Here is a 23,382-nt window from a genome sequence, read left to right on the forward strand (position 1 = left end):
TACATCCACTAAAGCTTACGCGTTATACGTGGAAACTTGTTAATTGATTTAAATGGTTCCCCTTTTCAGTTAATTTAGATAATGCAGGGACTCATTGTATTCGAATAAATTAAGTCTGTCTAAAATATTTTAGTCTTGAAATGTACCCTTTATAATAAGGGCACACTACAAAAATTATAGTTTCTTCAATCAGTATGATGACATCATGATGAAGATTTCAACTACACACATGGAAGGAATTCTGCTGTTGGCGGTAACTATTGTAATCCTTCAAACGTAATTTTTGGTAAAATCGTCAGTCTCCTTTAAGCATCTAGCAGAGGATTAATAAACACAATCAATATAATTAATATTTTGTTACATTTCCTTTTATTATTAAAGTTATAATTCCTGCATAGCTTCTTACTCAAGAAGAAAAAATAAAAAAAATTAATAAAATAAAATTAAATTGAATTATGGTATAAAGTAACACACATGTTAATTTTTTATATCTTATTTTATATGTTATTTTCCCCCTGTGGCGAATTTGAATATCACTCTGTGGTAAATCTGAATCGTTCAGATTTTTTAATTGAGAGGAGTGGTTTTTCACTCTTTTTCACGCGTTTTTCCTATTCCCCATCCTCATTATTTATGATAGTACCATATGAGACGCAGCGCTGACCTAAAGCCATGTGGAGAACTTAGGGAGTCAATGAGCCTTGGTGTTGCACAAAGTAACCTTCAAGTAGCAGGGGCTTAAAAGTACACAGTACATGTTAAAAGGGCATCTTAAAGTAAGAGATCATCATAATATTACTTATGTAAGTACACACAAGAAGTATAGGCACATCAAGTGGGAACAGGGAGCTATAATAATAACAATTATAAATGGTAATAAGTAAGACTTTGACACTTAATCTATATACGACAACCTCGCAGCAACTACATGTATTTTCAACTTCGCAATTATCAGTTACTAAAAAATCTACCTCGTTGTTGCTCTGTGGGAAAAACTGTCATTTTCCATTAAATTGAAAATGTCAAGGCTCGAAAACCGAAATTAAGTGTATCGTTTCACTGAGGCCTTGGCCTTGACAAGCCTCGTATCCGCTGATACTTTTGGCAAGAAAAAAATTTATTAACTAAGTCCATTATTCAAGTCAAATTATAAGGGTTATGTAGTCACTCATACAGGATAATGATTAAAATATCGCCTTTGAACCACAACAGCTATAATTAAATAATCGAGATACATTGGCTTTCATATTAAACCCGACTTTTCTCAAGAAATATGACTGAGGGACCTTTGAAGCTATGAAGAAGCTAATCTCTAAAACGATTCATTTGGGAGAATCCCGCGGCTGTTTCGATCGCGGGATTCCAGGATACGCGAACAGCCCCCATCTTTTCGTAGTTCCAGGATTCGAAAACGCACACGAGCTATAGCCCGTGAATGGCTTACGACGCCGAAATTTCACATTGTGATGAAAATATTTAATAATGAAATTTAAAGTTGATTTATGTAATAATTCAAATTACCTGAGTTGGTTTTTGCAGTGAAGCAGGTTTGTGTGAGCTGGGTAATTTGATGGCGTTGATAAGAGGCGCGCGTGTGTGTGTTTCTTTGAAACACAGCGTTGACAATATTCAAAAGTGTCCTTAACCCATGTTTGAGACTTTGACAGTTTATGTGAAATCGGAAAGCAAGCACGTTTCATGAATGACTAAGAGAAGAAAAATTCTTCGTTATAAAGTCACCAAAGAATAAATAAAAGACTATTATTATTAAGTTATTACTCCGTGAATTGTAAAATAATATTATTGTAAAAGTTATTACTCCGTGAATTGTAAAATTAGCAGCCGATTACAATCAAGCAAAATAATTGTGCATCAATTATCACGTGCATATATTACCAATCACCACTATTTAATTCGGCATTCTGACAACAAAACATATAAAGACATTATATTTTTTATGAAGATTTATTTCTTTTGAAATCACATGCAAAAAATAAAAGTTTCCATAATGCCTTCGTAAAAATAAACGTGTTATGGTCCAATAATGACGTACTTTCAAACCGACATTACTAACAACGAGCGGACGTAGCAAAGAACAAAAAAGCAAACAAACCGAGAAAAAACAAATCCCCCAAAAATGTAAAAAATTGTCCAATGAAAATGTAGTTAATTTTCTTAGCAATTTAATGCCCAGAAAATCTTACTGAATCGAGGATGAAAGTAATCATAAAATGTTAGATTTTATTTTGATTTAAAGAACATATGGCTATGAATCATCGGCACAGAAGACAATTTTCCCCATAATTAAATTAAATAAAAGATGAATACAAGAGAGATTAGTTTTGTTAATGTTATTCTCTAGTGAAACTTAAATGAGAAAACGATGATATGGATCAAAGTGTAAGATCATTAACGGCGTTGCCAAGGAAACCGGTTATAATAGCTGGAAATTGAGGCAGCGTTAGCGCCGGCTGACGGCCGGCCATTCATCGGCCAACCATAGAGCGTCGGTGAGTTTGTTCAATGAGATACTCAAGTATTTGGAGGGCTGCATATTAATTGTTAATGTGCATTCAGGCAGTCGGGAAATATTCAACGAATGATGATCAGTTTTAAAACACGTTCAAAATAAAACTATTGACATCAATTTTTTTGGCATAATATGACAGTGACCATTGAACTTGATTGTGAATTATCAATAACTTTTTATGAAAATACCAACAGGATAAATAGCGAAAAATTTTAAACGCCCCCGTGTAAGAGATGAAGGCAATGATCAATAAGTGAATGAATACAAGACATTCACACGTACATTGATGCGCGGTGTAGGAGGGCCGAGGCAGCTTTTAGAGGGGACATGTATTGATGAATAGCGACGGAAATGTCGAAGAGATTTGGAAAAAACGGAAATTAAGAAACATCTAGAGAAGGGCAGGAAGAAAATAAGATAAGGATTTGAGAGAATAGTAATAGTAAGTATGAAATGAAAAAATCAGAAAGGAAACAGGCGTGAAAGTGGATAATAAGAAACACGGGAAGAGTACACAACATTTACCGAGGACGACACACAGACGAACAGCACAGAGCTTCACCCAAGGAGCCCCAGTTTAGTACAAGAGACTCGCCTATCTTATACAACGTAACGAAACCTCTTCGTCTTTGAAAAAGATCATTTCGGCGAAGTTGATCTCGACAACTGGAGTTATTAAGCAGTAAAGTTAAAGTTAGGATACTTATCATCGTCTACTGAGTAAGTATCACTGGAGCAAGCACCACACGAAAAAATCATGTTCAATGTTAAATGCTCGATGATCGTAGTTTTTCCCCGGTTTTCTCTTCCTAGAGGTTCGACATTAGAAATTAGAATGACTCAGCATCTCTCAGTAAATACGTAGAGTACATTTTCAAGTCCAATAAGACCACGGTAGGCTGATACAATAATACTGTGAGCATTACCGCGGTTGAGCAGAAACGCTTCCTATGTATCTAACTGCGTAGTTTTTGCAATATATGCATTGTTTGAGAACGAAATTTAATTTTGTCGCAAATTTTATGCTGCCTAATGTAACTTGCTAACCCAGTTTAATGCCTCGCAGTCTGGCGGACATTTAATGCCTCGCAGTCTGGCGGACATTTAATGCCTCGCAGTCTGGCGGACATTTAATGCCACGCAGTCTGGCGGACATTTAATGTCTCGCAGTCTGGCGGACATTTAATGCCTCGCAGTCTGGCGGACATTTCATACAACTCACAAAATAATTATGTCACCAATCAACAACAACAATAATAATAACAGCACAACAACAGCATCAACAGAAATACAATTTTTTAGTAATTACTCTAAATAAACTATAATAGAGGTATGAATTAAGTTTATGATATTATTGAGCCACGTACATTAAACTAAGAAGTTCCCAACTTCGCTGGATAAGTAACAGATTCAAATAAAATTAATTACAATATTATACTGGCGAAGGCCTCTTAATCATAGCAAGATTTGAATAATTTTGCTAATCTACGGGATGAGGTACTGATGGAAGTCGTAAAGAATTGTCGTTTGATTCAAATATTAGTTCTTTGGAATGTACGTATGGTAAATGGAATGTAAACGCGGAATGAAAACAGATAACAGTTTGTAGAAATATTCCTTGAAGGCCTCATTTCTGCCCTGGCAAACGACAAAGAAATAAGAAGTGAAACTTTACGGACATAATAAAATTTCAATAGGACACGGTCCAACCGTTGCCAAATATCCTGCCGATAGCAATACGCTATTTAGTGTGAATATGAATGCCGATCTTTATTCATAACTATGACATATTTTTGGCTATGTTGTAATAGGATTTTATAGATTATATAAAAAGTCTGTAGAATTTATGTATCGTGATCCTAAATTTCATTACGCCTTTTCAACTATGAACTTTTTTTACATTCGATTTTGCAGATGAACTCCATGAACTCCGGGAACGCTGGTCTTGATTGTGGATATCACGGAAGCGATGATTGGCCTGTTGGAGAAAACGAATAGTGATTAGGGACCGAAATTTAAAAAATTACTTAATACGATTAAATAACCTTTACTTTAAAGAGTTAATCAAAACGCTTGAATTGCGCAAGAAAATAAAAAAAAATATTAGCCTCAATTTCACTTTTAAATTGATGATGATAATATTGATGAGGCATTACTGTACTGCATGCAGCGTTACTGTACTGCCTGTGGCGTTACTGTACTGCATGCAGCGTTACTGTACTGCCTGCGGCGTTACTGTACTGCCTGCTGCGTTACTGTACTGAATGCAGCGTTACTGTACTGCATGCTGCGTTACTGTACTGCCTGCGGTGTTACTGTACTGCCTGCGGTGTTACTGTACTGTCTGAGGCGTTACTGTACTGCCTGCGGTGTTACTGTACTGCATGCTGCGTTACTGTACTGCCTGCGGCGTTACTGTTCTGCATGCTGCGTTACTGTACTGCCGTTACTGTACTGCCTGCGGCGTTACTGTACTGCCTGCGGTGTTACTGTCCTGCCTGCGGCGTAACTGTACTGCCTGCGGTGTTACTGTACTGCCTGCGGCGTTACTGTACTGCCTGCTGCGTAACTGTACTGCCTGCTGCGTTACTATACTGCCTGGGGCGTTACTGTACTGCCTGCGGCGTTACTGTACTGCCTGCGGCGTTACTGTACTGCCTGCGGCGATACTGTACTACCTGCGGCGTTACTGTACTGCCTGCGGCGATACTTTACTGCCTGTTACTTTCCAATCTCGCTCAGCTGCCGGAAGCGCTCTGTCAGTTCATGTTTATAGTAATAGTGTGATTAGGTTAATCAATAATGATCACATTTTTAATCAAAATGTAAGTTAGATATAAAACTGCATAATCACCGACATTGAAACGCAGGCTACGGTCTTCGTAAAGCTCGCGACGGGCGCGGGCTTTAGAGAGGTTGTTGATAGGATATTGGTGGGCCGTCGAAAACACGCCTATAATCGTTATCGTGCACATTATTAGCGAGGGAAAAACGCGAAAATGGGACCCTGGGTAAAGGTCAATCAAAATATATTGGCGTGTACTCAAACAAATGGATGGGTTATGTTTTCCAAATAGTGACGCAGTTTGTGCATGTAATAATCATGCGCCAATTTACCTGGGGCAAACTGGGTCATACACAGGACAAGAAGTACATTGCTATTCGGACACAGTCTCGCTCATTTCTTAGTAGTGTTCTGCGTACGAGCGTACAGCGGGAAAGTATCAATGCACAAACGGTGACTGAAAAAATAAAGTAATGTAAAATGAGCTACAACATATGGAGAGATAAGAAAAAATGATTAACGTAGAAAGCAATTAAGGTTGAATGGCAGGCGCTTGTCGTGGCACCATTTAACAGAGCGATCTGTTCCGGTCCCCCCCGATCTTCCTCCCCCCCCCCTCGACGGCGATATCTCCCCCCGTGGGGCGCGTTAATTACCCCCTCGGGTGCTGTGATTGACAGATGCTGTCGCAGAGGAGGAGGGAGAGTGGGGCCACGGGGGAAGGAAGCGTAAGGAGGGATTGCTGAGGTATAGGGAAAATTCTCGAGTTGGAGGCAGAAGTTTCGCGGTATCGTAAAAATAAAAATGTAATTTTACAGCCATTACTGGTTGATTTATTGCAGAGAAAAACGGATTAAACAAATTAATATAACGGATGGTTAGGGATCAAAGTTGTTGCGGTACAAGTGGAGTGAGGGAGGCTTGGGGATGAGGGGCTACTTGGGGTTGTGGGGGAATGTGAAGATAAGGAAGGGGAAGAGGGATAAGATAAATGACCCATGACGTGCTACCGAAAAACATGAGAATGCTTGAAAATTTTTCAACGAAAATAAAGTTTGAAATAAATGGTGTACCGGTAGTGACGTTAGGGTTTAAATTATAACAAAAAAAAAAAAAACTTTAATAGGAAGCATGAAGACTTCAAAACGTTTGACTAGTCTACATGAAAGCAGCATCGATAATTATTTATATACTATACCATGATTTAATAGCAACGTCTCGCAAAGCAGAACTTCGAAGGCGAAATTTTATATTAATGAAATTATGCAACAGTGTGAAAGCGAGCAAAACACCGAAAACTAAGGAAAAAAACGCAAGTTAAAAATGACGAAGAGATCCAATATTCATAATGATAATAAGAAATAAGTTAAATTCGATTAGAGACAAGTATGGCAAATCGAAATCATGCGAATTTACCATGCGATATAAAATATATTACAGAATATACTGTATAATGTGATATATAATATATATTACAGCTAATAGCGTCTGGCCATTAAGAGGCTGCGATCGTCCGAGAATCCATGGGTGTCGGTAGCGAGAACTGATGCAGTTCTTAATATAAATAAATTATAATATTCGGCGCCATGTGATGAAAGTAAGAAATTATGCTGACACAATTTTATACGCGTCATTACGTATTAATTACTCATGAATTCATGCTACACTCCCGCACTCATGCTACACTCCCTCACTCATGCTACACTCCCTCACTCATGCTACACTCCCTCACTCATGCTACACTCCCTCACTCATGCTACACTCCCTCACTCATGTTACACTCCCTCACTCATGCTACACTCCCTCACTCATGCTACACTCCCTAACTAATTATGAATACCTGCCCTGTTACCATCACGAGGTAACGATGTTACAGGCACGCCTAATTAAATGATGGCCGCCATTGAATGCAATTAGTCTAACTGGTAACGCGACACGAACCCGCTGAATAATTTAGACTAATTAATTGCCACCGGCAACAGATCTGATGTCCGCGTGAATAATTGATCTAAAAAATGACGGCAAAAAATTAATAATTGTGTTATCGTATTGTGAATTTGATTAAATATTTGTTAACACAGAAAATAAATTAAACATGGCGGCGTAATGGACAAACGTGGATCGCTGATCTGACTTACAAAATTGACGCTATTTTATTGAAATATTCGGGGGATAAAATCAGTTAATATAAACTGTTAATACATTCTGTTGACCTATTCTGATGACACATGTCACTGCTGTGTCAGTAAGCTAGTGCTGCCGGTATTATTATTTTGACATAAATCACCGTTATTTCAATATGTGAGGCTAGTCTGGGTTTATTTCTACCATTATGAACCTAAACATATCAAATTTTGCATGTTAAAAAATTAATTATGTTGAGCAAAATGAACACCAAAATCTGTGCAATTGAGCTGGTGTTTCACTTAAATAAAGCGAATTCGATCATAATTAATCAAGTCGAACAAAAACACCAAGTCGTCTTAAATAAAGCTTTTTATTAATTAATTTGAAAACAGAGTAGTGTTCATTGTATTGGTCCGTACTATTAGGCTTGTGTACCTTGACCTTAATTAGCAGCGTAGCAAAAGATCATCATAATAATAGTCATAGGTGAGTTAGACATATCGCTTTATTATCAACCAATATTCTTACGAAACCTCGAACTATCCGTCCCAAGAATGTGGACTCAGATCCAGACGAAAAGTACGGCGGTTCACAGGACGCTACGGCATCGAATTTATTAAAGACAAATTTCGCGCGTCTGGAAAACTGAACGATTATTCTGAATATTTTTCCGGATTTTATTCTTCACTTCAGAGTTTCAAGAGTTTGAAAAATTTTTCGCTGTATTGACTAAACCTGCACAGCAGTTTGAGGCTGCCGCAGGAAATAAATAGTGTGAATAAAATGTAGTGTGAAGTGATATAGACACCTCTTGTGTCTGCGGCCTGCAGACCACCAGCCTCATGCAGAAGAAGCTCCGGTAGTTTGCTTCTGGCAGACCAGCCTCAAGCAGACAAGCCCACGACAGACCAGTCCCCGGGAGACTAGCCTCAAAAGCCTAATTAAGGCCTAATTTCCAATACTCTTTTTAATGTTGCGGTTGACTAGTCGTCCCTAAACGGTTAAGGGGAGCGTCTAGGGTAAAATTTTGGATTTCGGCTTTTCCGGTTTTTAGTCTCATCTTAAAGCTGACATTCTGATCTATCGAACGGTACCAAAACCATCTCTGTACGTTGATTTATGCGTTCACGACAGATCATGAAAGGGAGGGGGGTGGGGTAGTTCCTTAACAAATAGAATGGGAGGAAATTCACTGCGAGTACTTTAAATAGAGTGCCTGCTTGAAGTGCACCTTAGTTACCCGCCTGGCGTCGTATGAGGATGTGTGCATGCAGTCGCTCCCACCATCCTTGACTGGAATCAAGCTCCAGTAACGTTTGTATCCTTGCTACATTGAGTGCCTATTCCGATGCGCGCGGGACTTTGACGGGCTCTACTGAAAAGTTAACTTATTGTCACTGCAAACCTATCTCCTCCTAGAGTTTTTAATTAAGCTACAACAATGAGACATATACCATTAGATGCGCAACAAAATTATCTAGAGCGTAACACGGGCGTTTTTCTAGTTTCGTTATAGTTTGGATTTTATTCCGCAAAAGAAGGGGTGGCGGGGGGGAAAATCGAAAAATTTTCGACAAATTTACGAAAAATGCTCCCACACCCACAAAAATGAGAAATCCTAAAAACCCTCAAGTTGCGTTTTAGATATGGTCTTTACGCATCGAATGAAATGTGTCTCAATGTTGTAGCTTGAAAATCCTAGGAGGAGATAGATTTCTACGGTACCCCCTTTTTTGGCCGTTTTCTAAGAATTTCACGTTTTCTTTCATTTTTTTGAAAAATTCACACGAACAAAAATGTCTTAGAATTCTATTTTACATATGTGTACCAAGTTTCAGAGTGATCCGTTTGTAAATAGCCGAGATAAATTTTACCCTAGACGCTCCCCTTAACGGCGCCCAGCTTCCCTATTCGAATTCGTTCGGCGCACCGCAAGACTGAATCGTTAGCAGATGAAATTATTACGCTATAAGAAGCAAGGGTGGAAGAAATTATTACGCTATAAGAAGCAAGGGTGGAAGAAATTATTACGCTATAAGAAGCAAGTGTGGAAAATAAACGGGATTGGGTTTTGAAAAATAATTATAGAGAAAAACAATAGATAAGAGAGCTTGCATCTAAGTTTGTAGTTTTTTGTACTGAATGTTACAGTTCGAATGCGTTTACAGAGAAAAAGAATGAACGTTCATTATACAAATAACACTTGCACGTTTACATAAAACGACGTATTTATACGGAACTCCATACAAAGCATATTAGAAAACCGAACATCACATCGGAAAACGCACAACAATAACATTACGCACAAAACAAGAATAAGCTAAAACCGCCCGACGACCGGCAGAAGATATAGAAGAAGAGAATAAGAGGATAACGCTTGGAAAATACGACTGCTTCTGAAGCTTGAGAAATTTTTATTTTATTTAAGAGAAATATGAAGCTTGAATAAAGGCAAGACGAGCAATACAAGCAGTTGAGACTTTTGTGCAAGCTGCTATAAATACGTGACACAGAGTCCCTAAAAGGATCAGGCAAGGATAAAGCCTTTGTTCGGGAGCCTTTGAAGATTCCCTGGGCAATATTTCTCAATGGAAAGAACTATGTTTTCGGTAAAATTATGCAGCGTTTATAATGTCCTGGGAAATGCTGCGACTTAGCGTTTATGCAATTAACTGCATGTAAAAAACGAATTATGTGCAAAATATAATGTCATGTGAAATGATGAGAATTGTAGCATTTTTGCTAGCCGTTTAATACGAGGCATTTTTTTCAAGTAATAACTTTCTTTACATTAAAAAATAAGGAAGAATTTTCCACAAATTATTTATTCAATTGAAAGTTCATACTTTATTCTATTTTTCTGTATAATTCCCATTATTATCGATACATTCATTGTTTATTGGGACAAGCTTTCTTATGCTATCGTTAAAGAAGTTTGTCGCCTGATTAGACAACCTGGCTGGACAATTTCGTAAAGAACCCTGATTGAGACATAAGGAAACTTTTCAGCCAAGAAGGAAATCGTGCATCGTCCGTTCTCTTTCACTTTACAAAACCACTTATTCAATCAGATCATCGATAATGACAGAAAGTCTCCCACTTCATTCTTCATGAATGCTTGTGCAGCGTTGTTTGAAGGCCTTAGCCCATTTCCGTGATGGCGTCTGTGGCTTCACAACATATGTAGCTACACGACGCACATGCGCTCGCCGTAGCTCTGCTGTGGCGTAATTTAAGAATGGTTCTTACCCTAGAAACATGCCTTGTAGATATGATGCAGCGTTTCTATCCTGGACAGGATGACGCGTTTATAACTGCTTATGAAATGATGCAATATATAATGTACTTCGAAATGTCATGACTGTTTGATTTTGTGATTGTACCAGCATTGAAATTACGCCAATCGCCGATGTAAGTGAGAATATAAAAATTGCCACTGAACAAACTTTGTCATTTGTGCCAGTGTTTGCTCGGATATGCAGGGAGCGTTTACTTCTGCATTGAAATGCACAGCTTGGGCTTATGCCCGAAGAAATGCCGCGAGCATTCAAAGCTTGCTTTAGGCTGACGAATAGAAGATTTTTGTGTTCTTCTCAACGAAACTTTTGGCTTCTATCTGCGCATGGAAGTCACTCGTAGTCTGAATGTTCCTTTGAAGGGAGCAGAAGGAATGGCACGTGTTCGGACTGTTCTTCTGAAGGAATGGCACGTGTTCGGACAGTTCTTCTGAAGGAATGGCACGTGTTCTGACTGTTCCTCTGAAGGAATGGCACGTGTTCGGACTGTTCCTCTGAAGGAATGGCACGTGTTCGGACTGTTCCTCTGAAGGAATGGCACGCGTTCATTCGGACTGTTCCTTTGAAGGGAGCAGAAGGAATGGCACGTGTTCGGACTGTTCCTTTGAAGGGGCAGAAGGAATGGCACGTGTTCGGACTGTTCTTTTGAAGGGGCAGAAGGAATGGTACGTGTTCGGACTGTTCCTTTGAAGGGGCAGAAGGCGCTGCAGTGGCTGCTCTTTTATTTAGCCGCGGTTCCCATTCAAAGGATTTACTGAAGGGAGAGGAAAGAAGGAGGCTCCGATGTTGAGATTCCGTTGAGGTTCAAACTTTTTAGGTTGGATTTGTGGAAATTTTTGAAGATGTGATGGAAGCCTACGCCGATTTTTGGCGCTGTGAATATATACAACTGAGACCGCGGAGAAAAAATATTGTAGAGAGAAAGAAAAAATTATAAAGAATGACCGATAAAGCAAAAATGAGAGGAATTGTGAAAAAAATATCTTAATTAACAGACCTAAGAAAACCGATTAAAATGAAATAGCTGAGAGAACGAAAAAATGAAATATACGAAAAAAGTTTAGGCAGCGTAGAGGCAGCAATTGAACGGGAAATATATAACCATCTGTCATACACGTATATTTTGTACGAGACAGACAATTTTAGAAGGTTGCACTTCGTTTCATTATTGGCAAGATAAAGAGAAGAAGTTCTGGAGAATTTTTTCCAATAGAAAAAGAGAGAAGTTTAAGGCACCATCCATCGCTGGCCGAGATGATCTTTAATCACCCGATAACGGTTAATCGATCCTTCAAACTCCAGCTTTTCTTACCTTCACCAGCGGAGAATAAAGGCGAGGCCACTGCAACTCACTTGAGTATGTGGGTATTTATACATGATGAGGGTATCAGTTTATGTTCAATTTCATCTATTTTGTTAATTATTTGTTTGCGTTGCGTTATATTTATTAGTTTTGTTCTATAAACACATAATTTCGTCCATTCGTTTTGGCTTATCCATCAATTCGTATTAGAGTGAGAACTAAAGCATACATACTATAATGCGTATATTTTGTAAGGTCGATAAAAAATCAGTGAAAAAAATTTATGGAGTGAAAAAAAACTTGTGCCGAAGCTATAAAAATGTAAAAAAGGCAAATAATTTAACATTAACTTTAAGTAAATTGTCTCTTCAAACAGCTATACCAGGACGACATAAATCAACATAGTGAACAGACCATGTGAACGACGGATAACTGATGTTTTTCAAAATAAATGGTTTCAAAATTTGTTAACAATGTTAATTTCTTAACAATAACTCATCGAATGTGAGTAATTTCTTGCGATATCAAAACTTGGAAGAAGAAGACTGTAGTAATTATTTAATTCATCAGTTTGGTGTTTAACTATCGTGTCGCTGCATTATTATAGAGTTTAGCGAGCAAAATGTTTGAGAAGTCTTTCTTTTGGTAAAAATAGTTTTCAACCCTATAAAAGATCATTTATGAAATCAAAAACCCTAAAGAAAACAAAAAGAAGTCATACAGTTTTTTATATGTCAATTTATTAAATGTCCATGCCCAGACAGAAATCACCGCAGTCCAGAAGCCAGCCGCTGGTCAACATGCCTGCTCCCAACGGTCGCACCAGCGCAGGCACAAGGCCATATAGGGGCAGGAATGTCCTACTTTCCGAAACATCCGCGGATGAGTGCGAGAAAAGTTCGAAACAACCGCCATGCTCGGCTGAACCATCCACCGTAAACAGCGGTCATGTAAGTGATTTGAGTTTGCTATTGACGGTCCAGTTAGACCTGTTTACGGGGATGCCTGTACTGAACGGTCTTGGTTACGGTGAGAATTTCGAAGAGGCTGAAAGTTCTGACAGAGAGTTAATAATATCTGACCATGTTTCTTGCAGCTCAACTTTTTGACAATTGGAGGTAAAAATCTCAATAAAGAAAGCAATTTAGTTTCAAAGAAATGCTGCATCGTTGCAGAGAAAATATCCAACATACAATTTACTGTCAAGGCAAAATAACGTGCGGCAAGCTGCGTCGGAATATTAAGTATGTTGATAATTACAGATATGAACGGGCACACATTTTGAAACGTAAATAGCGTGCTGGAGTTCCAGTCCCGCGACCCAAAAAAGTATCAATACGTGTTCCCAGCTAAATTTTTTACCATATACAAAAAACGAGCGAAATAATATCATTGAAATTTTACGTGGAGGTTATTTTCCACATAAACCGCTAATAAATATGGCTACACTCTAACCTGAAATTATATAATTATGGCCTGATATAATGCTTGATATACGCACTCAGAGGGGCGGAGGAGGTCGTGTGAGGGCAGAGAGTCTGGCGAGATTAGTGAGTGTGTGAGGGTCGTGAGGTGCGAGACTGAGGGCACGTTCGTAGAGCTGCCTAGCCTCCTGCAGCTGCCCCGTCAGGTGCAGCATCGCCCCCAGGTTCCGGAGGCTGGTCACGTCCTCAATTGCGGACATGTAAGACGTTAATTACGAGACATGCGGAGGTGTAAAATATCTCATGAATTATGTCAATATTTCAGCATCTAATATTGTCCTGTTATTTATTTATTATTGCAAAATATCTGATGAATTATATCAATTTTCCAGCAATTAATATTGTCCTGATGTTTATTATGGGTTTAGAAGCCCCGTTCGCCTGTTCTATTCTCACCTTGGGATTCAGAAGCACGGCTCGCCTGTAGAACGCCTCGGCGTTGGCGTTATCGCCCGCCAGGCGCAAGGCGGTGGCGGTGTTGAAAGCCGTCGTGGCGTCGCTGGGGTCGAGCGTGGCTGCCTTCAGCCACACCGCCACGGCCTCCGCCACACGGTTCTGCTCCAGCAGCAGCTGACCTGAGGGGGTAATGAGCTGCGTTATTACCCTCACTGCTGCAGCAGCAGCTGACCTGAGGGGGTAAAGCGTTATTACCCTCACTGCTGCAGCAGCAGCTGGCCTGAGGGGGTAATGAGCTGCGTTATTACCCTCACTGCTCCAGCAGCAGCTGGCCTGAGGGGGTAATGAGCTGCGTTATTACCCTCGGAAATATACGAATATTATTGTCCAAATAATGACACACTTTCTGCATGCGGCACTGATACGCCCTTATATCGTGTCAAATTGGGTGAAGATAGCCCATACAAAGGCAAAAATACATCGATATTCGGACAATGTCCCACTGCTTTCTCCAAGTGTACTGTCAAGACCTACGAAACGCCACTCAGTAGACACTGCACTCAGCCTGTCACTCAATAAATACGGTATAAAGCTGGCAAAACTACGGTTTTTAAGTTCATATTATCACATAATACCTACAAAGCTGTTCCGATCTCGCTAGAAAGCTGTAGATTAATTTTGTTAATAAAATAGATCGTTTCTATTAGATTAGATCTTTTCATATGTGCTGTAGCGACTTAGGTGACATTGACGCTACTTGAGAACGTCTACGAAAAACAGAATCATTGAAATACAAATGTAATTTCTTCGTGAATAAATAATATTTTCATTCGGTAATTATAATTTATTGATGCAATCATTAGTGTTAGCTATCATTAAATTTTCGCTAATGAATTCACTTCGTATTTAAAGAGTTCGCAGTTTTAACAGTCGGATGAACAATTATCAGATTGTGATGTCTGTTCGTCAAAAAACGAACTACGACTAAAGTAGCAACGATAGATTTTATTAAGGAGTACTTCTTTACCTCAGTGGGTTTCATCTACTGGAAATGGGTCATTGAGACCCACTTCCGTGACATACATGACAGCAGTTTATTTATTCTGCCTTAGGCGTATCGACCCACTTATGTACCCAAAAGGATGTCGTATTATTGTGAATAAATTGACTTACTACAACGTTTGAGTACACTCATATTTATAAAAAAATGGTTGCGCATCTTCTCAGGAATTTTAATATCGTTTATGATTTTATGTTAGGTTCCCTGAAGGAATATTTTTATTTTTATAAATCAATGAGACGGGGAAAAAATATGCGCGATAATGAGGTGCTCACGTATTAACAAGTATTAATTAAAATTAATTAGGTGCTCACGTATTAAATAAAAGAGGTGCTCACATATCATGCAAGAGGTGCTCACATGTTAACCATGAGGTGCTCACGTGTTAACCATGAGGTGCTCACATGTTAACCACGAGGTGCTCACGTGTTAACCATGAGGTGCTCACGTGTTAACCATGAGGTGCTCGCGTGTTAACCACGAGGTGCTCACGTGTTAACCATGAGGTGCTCACGTGTTAACCATGAGGCTGTCTCTTATACACATCTAGATGTGTATAAGAGACAGCTGTAACGTTTACGTGAGTAACGTCACTGTAACGTTTACGCTGTCTCTTATACACATCTAGATGTGTATAAGAGACAGGTTGTAGTGTGTGTCCGCCATGTTGGTTCAGTACTCACAGGTTGTAGTGTGTGTCCGCCATGTTGGTTCAGTACTCACAGGTTGTAGTGTGTGTCCGCCATGTTGGTTCAGTACTCACAGGTTGTAGTGTGTGTCCGCCATGTGTGGGCTGTGCATAAGGGCTTTTCTGTACGCGTCCTCAGCGTCCGCCTGCCGCCCAGTCTCGCTGTAGATCACGCCAAGGTTTGCCAGAGCTGCGGCCAAACGTTCATGTGAGTAACGTTACTATAACGTTTACGTGAATAACGTCACTGTAACGTTTACGTGAGTAACGTCACTGTAACGTTTACGTGAGTAACGTCACTGTAACGTTTACGTGAGTAACGTCACTGTAACGTTTACGTGAGTAACGTTACTGTAACGTTTACGTGGGTGACGTCACTGTAACGTTTGCGTGAGTAACGTTACTATAACGTTTACGCGAGTGACGTCACTTAAACGTTTACGTGAGTAACGTTACTGTAACATTTACAGCAACGCGTGAGTAATGTGAGTGACGTGTTGCTGTAGTAATGTAATGTAATGTGAGTGACGTCACTATATAGCAGAGACACGAGCTGAGAATTAATATGCGTCCGAATCAAAATGTGCGCTCGACTTTCTGAACAAAAGTCTACGTTCACAGACCATCTCCGTAGACTATCTGACGAAAGTCTACGTTCTCTCACATATCCGCTTCAAGACTTAATTGCCTTATGTGCTCATGATCGGGAAATTATATACATAAGGCGGGAAATATTATATCGGGTAATATTCACGAGCTACCTTGAAATGACTGGAGTTCCCATATTCGTGTAAAAGTTATAAGTTTCGCATATTTAGCGATCGAAATCAGCATGAATAGGTTGAATTACGAGCAATATGCATTGTCACATTCATGAATCGTAACAAGGTCATCACAAAATTCATATTTAGAAAACGAAAAATATAGAAAAAGCAGTTAGTGATTGGTAAAAATGGGATCGGTTCTGTGGTCAATTGTTTTGTTACAGCGAGCGCGCAGCTTATTGATAAGAAGTCACTGTCATCAAAGCATATTGCAATGGCGTATAGCTCCAACAGAAGAAGAAATTCATTCACAGAAAGATCAGTGAAAACACTACAAAATTTCTTTTTAAATTGACCTGGTAAGTTTATTGACCCGCAATCAACTTAAACCTACAAAATAATAATCATTGAAAGCCAAATTCCGCTGAAATTCAAGACACTAAAAACTAAACATTAATTTTCAGTACACAGGAAACAGCGCATGAATTCTTATTTCAATTTGCATGCAATTAATCTTCGCCCAAACAAATTAGCCGAAAACAACACCGGAGTTCATGAGAACAATGCGCGTCCACTTGACTGGGAACTCTAGGAACTCCACCTTAAAGAACTCAATTGCTTTACTCTAACTTGGCCAAAAATCCTAAGTTTAATTAACTAACTCGAACCCAAGGCTCAGCCTTTTACAGGATTTTTCTTTCGCAAAGGAAGTCTTGCATCTTGCATCTTATTTTGTTCCGTAAATTCAGCGTGATTTTTTAGAAGTGAAGTTAGAAGCCGCCGGGCCTCCTTCAACTTCAAGACGCCAGCGACTCTCAATTTGGGTTTATTATATGGTTTATAATACGGTTTATATTACAGTTTATAATACGGTTTAAACTACGGTTTATAATACGGTCTATAATACGGTCTATAATAAGGTTTATGATACAGTTTATAATAAGGTTTATAATACGGTTTATAATACGGTTTATAATACGGTTTATAATAAGGTATATAATACAGTTTATAATACTGTTTATAATACGGTTTATAATAAGGTATATAATACAGTTTATAATACTATTTATAATACTGTTTATAATACGGTTTATAATAAGGTTTATAATACGGTTGTGAGAAGTAGGTATTGCTTTAAAATCATAAGCTATTATTTGATAAAGAATGAAGAGAACTAAGAATGAAATAATAGGCACAATATTTGGATATATCTTGGTCACAAGAAACTTGTTTCGCCTACGATATCAACTGGTGTCATTCTTATTCAAGTTAGAAGCTTAACTCCGAGTTGCCCGAAATAAAATCCTAAAAGCATTAAAATACTTACAGATGGAATAGCGTATTTCAGAATCCCTTTATCCTAAGTCAAGTTTCAAATATTTAAACAAAATAAAGGAAGGGCCTCTTAAATCCAACTTAAAAACATAAATTTTTTAAAACTCATTTTTCAGTGTGTGCAAGAAATTTAGGAAATTTGTAATGCAACCACTTTCCCAGCTGGAAACGTCTCGTGATGACATCAATATAAAGAAATGTCCAGGTTCAGGTATAACACCTACACGATAAGTATCCTGGATCCGCTACACAACAGCCCTTTTATATTGGAAGCACTATAGGCTTCAAACTCAAACTAAGAATATCAGAAAGTACATGTCAGATAACTATCAATAATTACATATATCTCATTTATAAAGCAAAGTGTAATCGCTCCATTTAAAGGACAGAGCTGAGTGTCGCAGCAGCAGTCCGCCCGGAGGAGTCTTTCATTTCATAATGAAGTTTAGCGCTGTCTTTAGAGCGGGCTTAATGGGGCTAAGTCAGCCCCTACCAGCCCTAAATAATCCCCGTTGTGGGGCTAAGTCTGCCCCCTCCTCCTACAACCCCAAATATTCCGCTGTTAATCCCCTTTTTTTATTTTATTATTACCACGTTTTTCTTAGCTCGCTTTCGTGTCCGTCTGTTTGTGATGATCAAATCTTGCAATCGATTTTCACCAACTTTCCCGCTAGCTAGCGCTCTGAAACTTTTAGGGAAGCTCAGCTCCCGATGACAATACAATAATCAATAATTTGTTGCACGTTTCCAGGCGTATTTATCACTATTATAAACAAATTAATTTTCGAAGTGGTTCCTGTAATCGATCGCAGCGCCATTCCCCCTAAATCGGCGATTTTCAGAACTAACAAAGCGTAGCGAAGTGGAGTGACACGACTATAAGTAGTTACATGACCGAGCGCATGGCGCCATTTTCCATAAACAGCTTGAATTATAGTTTACCAATCATTTACCCCGAATATTACCCAACAAAATTAACCAATTACTCCCGAATAAAACCTTCTTCAATATTATTACGAACAATTACCCCCGAATTTGCAAAAGCAGCTTAACAGGGTAACGATCATGAATCTTATCCAACAAAATTAACCAATTACTCCCGATTCATGAGTTAACGATCATTTACCCCGATTGAGCATTCTTTAACCGAAAACTCAGGACTTAACCTAGAGCGATTGCCTGAAAAATACTTCTGTGGAATATATAATTGATTTAAATTTTTGAAATACTTTCCAGAACTGGGATGCTCATCTTTATTGATCAACACAAAACTATAAGGCACTTTATACGTTTCATTACACAGTTCTTGAAACTCGGCAAAGGGCATATCACAAGCAATGTAATCACTATGAATATTCTTCATATCGATGAAGGGTAACTCGAATAGAATTAATAAATTTGAATTTGTTCTAATGGTTTGTCTTGGTAGTATGTGATAGTTTTGGGATAAGTAAATTGAACTACAGTTATTATGTCTTCCACGGGTGTAAAAACTATCAGCAGAGAGTTATAACAGAAATACTGAGTTATAACAGAAATACTGAGTTACAACAGCAATACTGAGTTATAACAGCAATACTAAGTTACAATTAACACTAAGTTAGAACAACAATACTAAGTTGAAACACTAAGTTATAGCAGTAATACTAAGTTACAACACTAAGTTATAATATCAATACTAATAATAACAGCAATATCAAGTTATAGACAGCAATACTAAGTTATAACAACAATACTAAGTTATAGCCTGCAATACTAAGTTACAGCCAGCAATACTGAGTTATAATAGCGATACTAAGTTACAGCAACCATACCTAATTATTACATGCAGAAATAAGTCATAATCATTCCTACTGACATATCACCCGCAATAATGAGCCAAAAATTTTCTTTTAAATTCCCCATAATATTTAATGAATTCATTTTATACATATTCAATGAATAAAAGCGCAGTTCTCGATCAATAATATTTGTTTCATAACATGAAATATCCTGTAGCGGAGGAGGGCTAAGTCACCAAGTGTTTGTAGAAATGAAGTAGAAAACGCATATATTTTATATTACAGTGACGCAATAGACGCTGTAAGCTTTAAGACCGACGTGAAATCTTCGTCGCAGAGCACCGCATTAAAAAAATTAATTACAATAGACAATAAATAATGACTTTTTTGCATTAAAATACAAGAAATAAAATTCTAAAAGGTCGTTGTCTAGGCTTTTCTTCGGTAGCGGGCGCGGCACATTAAAATAATAAATGAAGCAAATGGAATTTTGCTACTGCTTCTCGCAAATTAATAGTCAATAATATATAAATATTTCGCGGTACGAGAAAAGTATTACTACTACTCAAAGGACAACACGACACAAAGGATAATTAATACGATAAGAATCAAATGGAAAGATTAGAAAAATGGTTCATTTTGACGTAACTAAATTCTTTTGAACACACTAATGCGAATAACAAGAGCAAGCAACGTAGCGATATATTTACTATAAAATTAGCATTTTGTTTTCAGTGATCTAAGTCAAAGACAAATTTTAAATTAATTGATGCAATTTTTTTATCTTCTTTGTTAAGAAACAAAATTGTTAATTATTGAAACAACAGGTAGCATACTGATTAATTTTCTTGTATAATTGTTAATTTTTAGCCTAGATGGTAATTTTTCTGCCTATATGCTTATTTTTTAGCCTAGACGTTAATTTTAGAGCATAATTGTTAAGATTTGGCATACATTATAAAATAATTGTCATCCTGCAACAAACTGAGCGCAAGCCTCACATTGCTCCTGACGAGGCGCGAGTAGGCGAGCAGAGCAGGCACGTGCTCTGGGTGCTCACGCAGCACTCTGGTGAGCACCGCCCTGGCCTCCGCGTGCTCACCAGCGAGCACGTGAGCCTCGCTCATGAGCGTGAGCAGCACGTGCTCAGGGTAGCCGAGGGGAGCGTGAGCAGCGGCAGCAGCTAGCTGCAGCTGAGCAGCCTCTGCAGAAAATACAATTTCAAGTAGAAGATAAAAGTTAACATAGAAGATAAATTAACATGGAAGATAAATTAACATGGAAGATAAATGTTAACGTCGCGTTCAGTGTAGAGGGAAATAGAAGATAAATGTTAAAGTCGCGTTCAGTGTAGAGGGAAATAGAAGATAAAAGTAAACGTCGCGTTCAGTGTAGAGGAAAATAGAAGATAAATATTAATGTCGCGTTCATTGTAAAGAAAATAGAAGATAAATGTTAACGTCGCGTTCAGTGTAGAGGAAAATAGAAGATAACTGTTAATGTCGCGTTCAGTGTAAAGAAAATAGAAGATAAATGTTAATGTCGCATTCAGTGTAGAGGAAAATAGAAGATAAATGTTAACGTCGCGTTCAGTGTAAAGGAAAATAGAAATTAAATGTTAATGTCGCGTTCAGTGTAGAGGAAAATAAAAGATTAATGTTAACGTCGCGTTCAGTGTAAAGATAAATAGAAGATAAATGTTAACGTCGCGTTCAGTGTAAAGGGAAATACATCAACGTACGAACGTATTAAAAAAAAAAATTCTAAAACTTTACTGTAGGCTGGAATTTTTAAAATTTTACGTTGTATAGCACAAATAATGGAATAAATGAATTGATATGGATTGCTATGGATATTGCTTGGGGTAATGAGGTGGTGATACATTTAGCGATTCAAGTAGTGGGTATTGCTGAGGGTATCAATATACTCTCAGCACCCCCTTATGAGAGGGCAGAGGGGGCAGAGGGGAGGGGGGGCAGAGGGGCTGTCTCTTATACACATCTAGATGTGTATAAGAGACAGGCTATCAGTGCTGCGGTGATAAGCTATCAGTGCTGCGGTGATAAGCTATCAGTGCTGCGGTGATAAGCTATCAGTGCTGCGGTGATAAGCTATCAGTGCTGCGGTGATAAGCTATCAGTGCTGCGGTGATAAGCTATCAGTGCTGCGGTGATAAGCTATCAGTGCTGCGGTGATAAGCTATCAGTGCTGCGGTGATAAGCTATCAGTGCTGCGGTGATAAGCTATCAGTGCTGCGGTGATAAGCTATCAGTGCTGCGGTGATAAGCTATCAGTGCTGCGGTGATAAGCTATCAGTGCTGCGGTGATAAGCTATCAGTGCTGCGGTGATAAGCTATCAGTGCTGCGGTGATAAGCTATCAGTGCTGCGGTGATAAGCTATCAGTGCTGCGGTGATAAGCTATCAGTGCTGCGGTGATAAGCTATCAGTGCTGCGGTGATAAGCTATCAGTGCTGCGGTGATAAGCTATCAGTGCTGCGGTGATAAGCTATCAGTGCTGCGGTGATAAGCTATCAGTGCTGCGGTGATAAGCTATCAGTGCTGCGGTGATAAGCTATCAGTGCTGCGGTGATAAGCTATCAGTGCTGCGGTGATAAGCTATCAGTGCTGCGGTGATAAGCTATCAGTGCTGCGGTGATAAGCTATCAGTGCTGCGGTGATAAGCTATCAGTGCTGCGGTGATAAGCTATCAGTGCTGCGGTGATAAGCTATCAGTGCTGCGGTGATAAGCTATCAGTGCTGCGGTGATAAGCTATCAGTGCTGCGGTGATAAGCTATCAGTGCTGCGGTGATAAGCTATCAGTGCTGCGGTGATAAGCTATCAGTGCTGCGGTGATAAGCTATCAGTGCTGCGGTGATAAGCTATCAGTGCTGCGGTGATAAGCTATCAGTGCTGCGGTGATAAGCTATCAGTGCTGCGGTGATAAGCTATCAGTGCTGCGGTGATAAGCTATCAGTGCTGCGGTGATAAGCTATCAGTGCTGCGGTGATAAGCTATCAGTGCTGCGGTGATAAGCTATCAGTGCTGCGGTGATAAGCTATCAGTGCTGCGGTGATAAGCTATCAGTGCTGTGGTGATAAGCTATCATTGCTGCGGTTATGGGCGTGATAACCTTTCAATACCGCAGTAGTAGAAGTGAAAAAATCAAGAAGCTAAAAAGATTGAAATGATAACTTCCAATGCTGAGCTAAATAACTGTGATGATAAAATGCAGGTGTATTTATACAAATACTATATCATTTACAGCTGCATGTAATGCCGAGAATGGCAAAAAATCATTCGATAAAGAATCTCAAGTTTTTCTTACTTTAGCTAGTATAGATTTTACTTTATTATATACAATGGAGTGGTATGTAAAAAAACATGCAACAAAGAAAAAGCTTCGGAATTAAAATAATTTTTTGTGAAAACTTCGTTCAATTGAAAATTTGAGATAGTAAAAATAATAAATTTTAGATATAATTAATTCTCACCCTTGTGGCTTCATCAGTCCTGCCAAGCCTAGTCAAGGCAGACGCCAAGCCAAGGTGCGCCTGGGCCAGCCAAGGGCGGCTAGCCAAGGCCGCTTGGTAGCTCTTGACTGACTCCTCGAAGCGCGACTGTGCGAACAGCAGCACGCCTCTGGTGGTACAATTTGTTCTATTGTTATTACTTGACATTATTTGTTATTTACAATAATTAATATTAAATTTTTAATAAACTTAATTTAGCCAAATTTTATTATCGTTGTGATGAAAAAATCGAAAATATCAAACGTACGAAAAAACCCGTTATGTTATAATATTACTACAAACAATGTTTCCGCCATGTTGG

General features: G+C 38.7%; 1 protein-coding gene across 1 annotated transcript; it reads right to left on the reverse strand.

Moving 5' to 3' along the window:
- Positions 1-3,725: 3,725 nt before the first annotated feature.
- On the reverse strand, positions 3,726-23,190 carry LOC125179244 (protein O-mannosyl-transferase TMTC2-like; the record flags this gene model as incomplete). The annotated part of the gene is made up of 6 exons (XM_047884745.1): positions 3,726-4,508; positions 13,543-13,710; positions 13,922-14,153; positions 15,745-15,859; positions 20,535-20,751; positions 23,043-23,190. Coding segments are annotated over 5 exons (880 nt in total), but the record flags the coding sequence as incomplete, so codon positions are not given.
- Positions 23,191-23,382: the final 192 nt, after the last annotated feature.

Source organism: Hyalella azteca, unplaced genomic scaffold (assembly GCF_000764305.2).
Source record: "Hyalella azteca isolate HAZT.00-mixed unplaced genomic scaffold, Hazt_2.0.2 contig1968, whole genome shotgun sequence".
NCBI lineage: Eukaryota > Metazoa > Arthropoda > Malacostraca > Amphipoda > Hyalellidae > Hyalella > Hyalella azteca.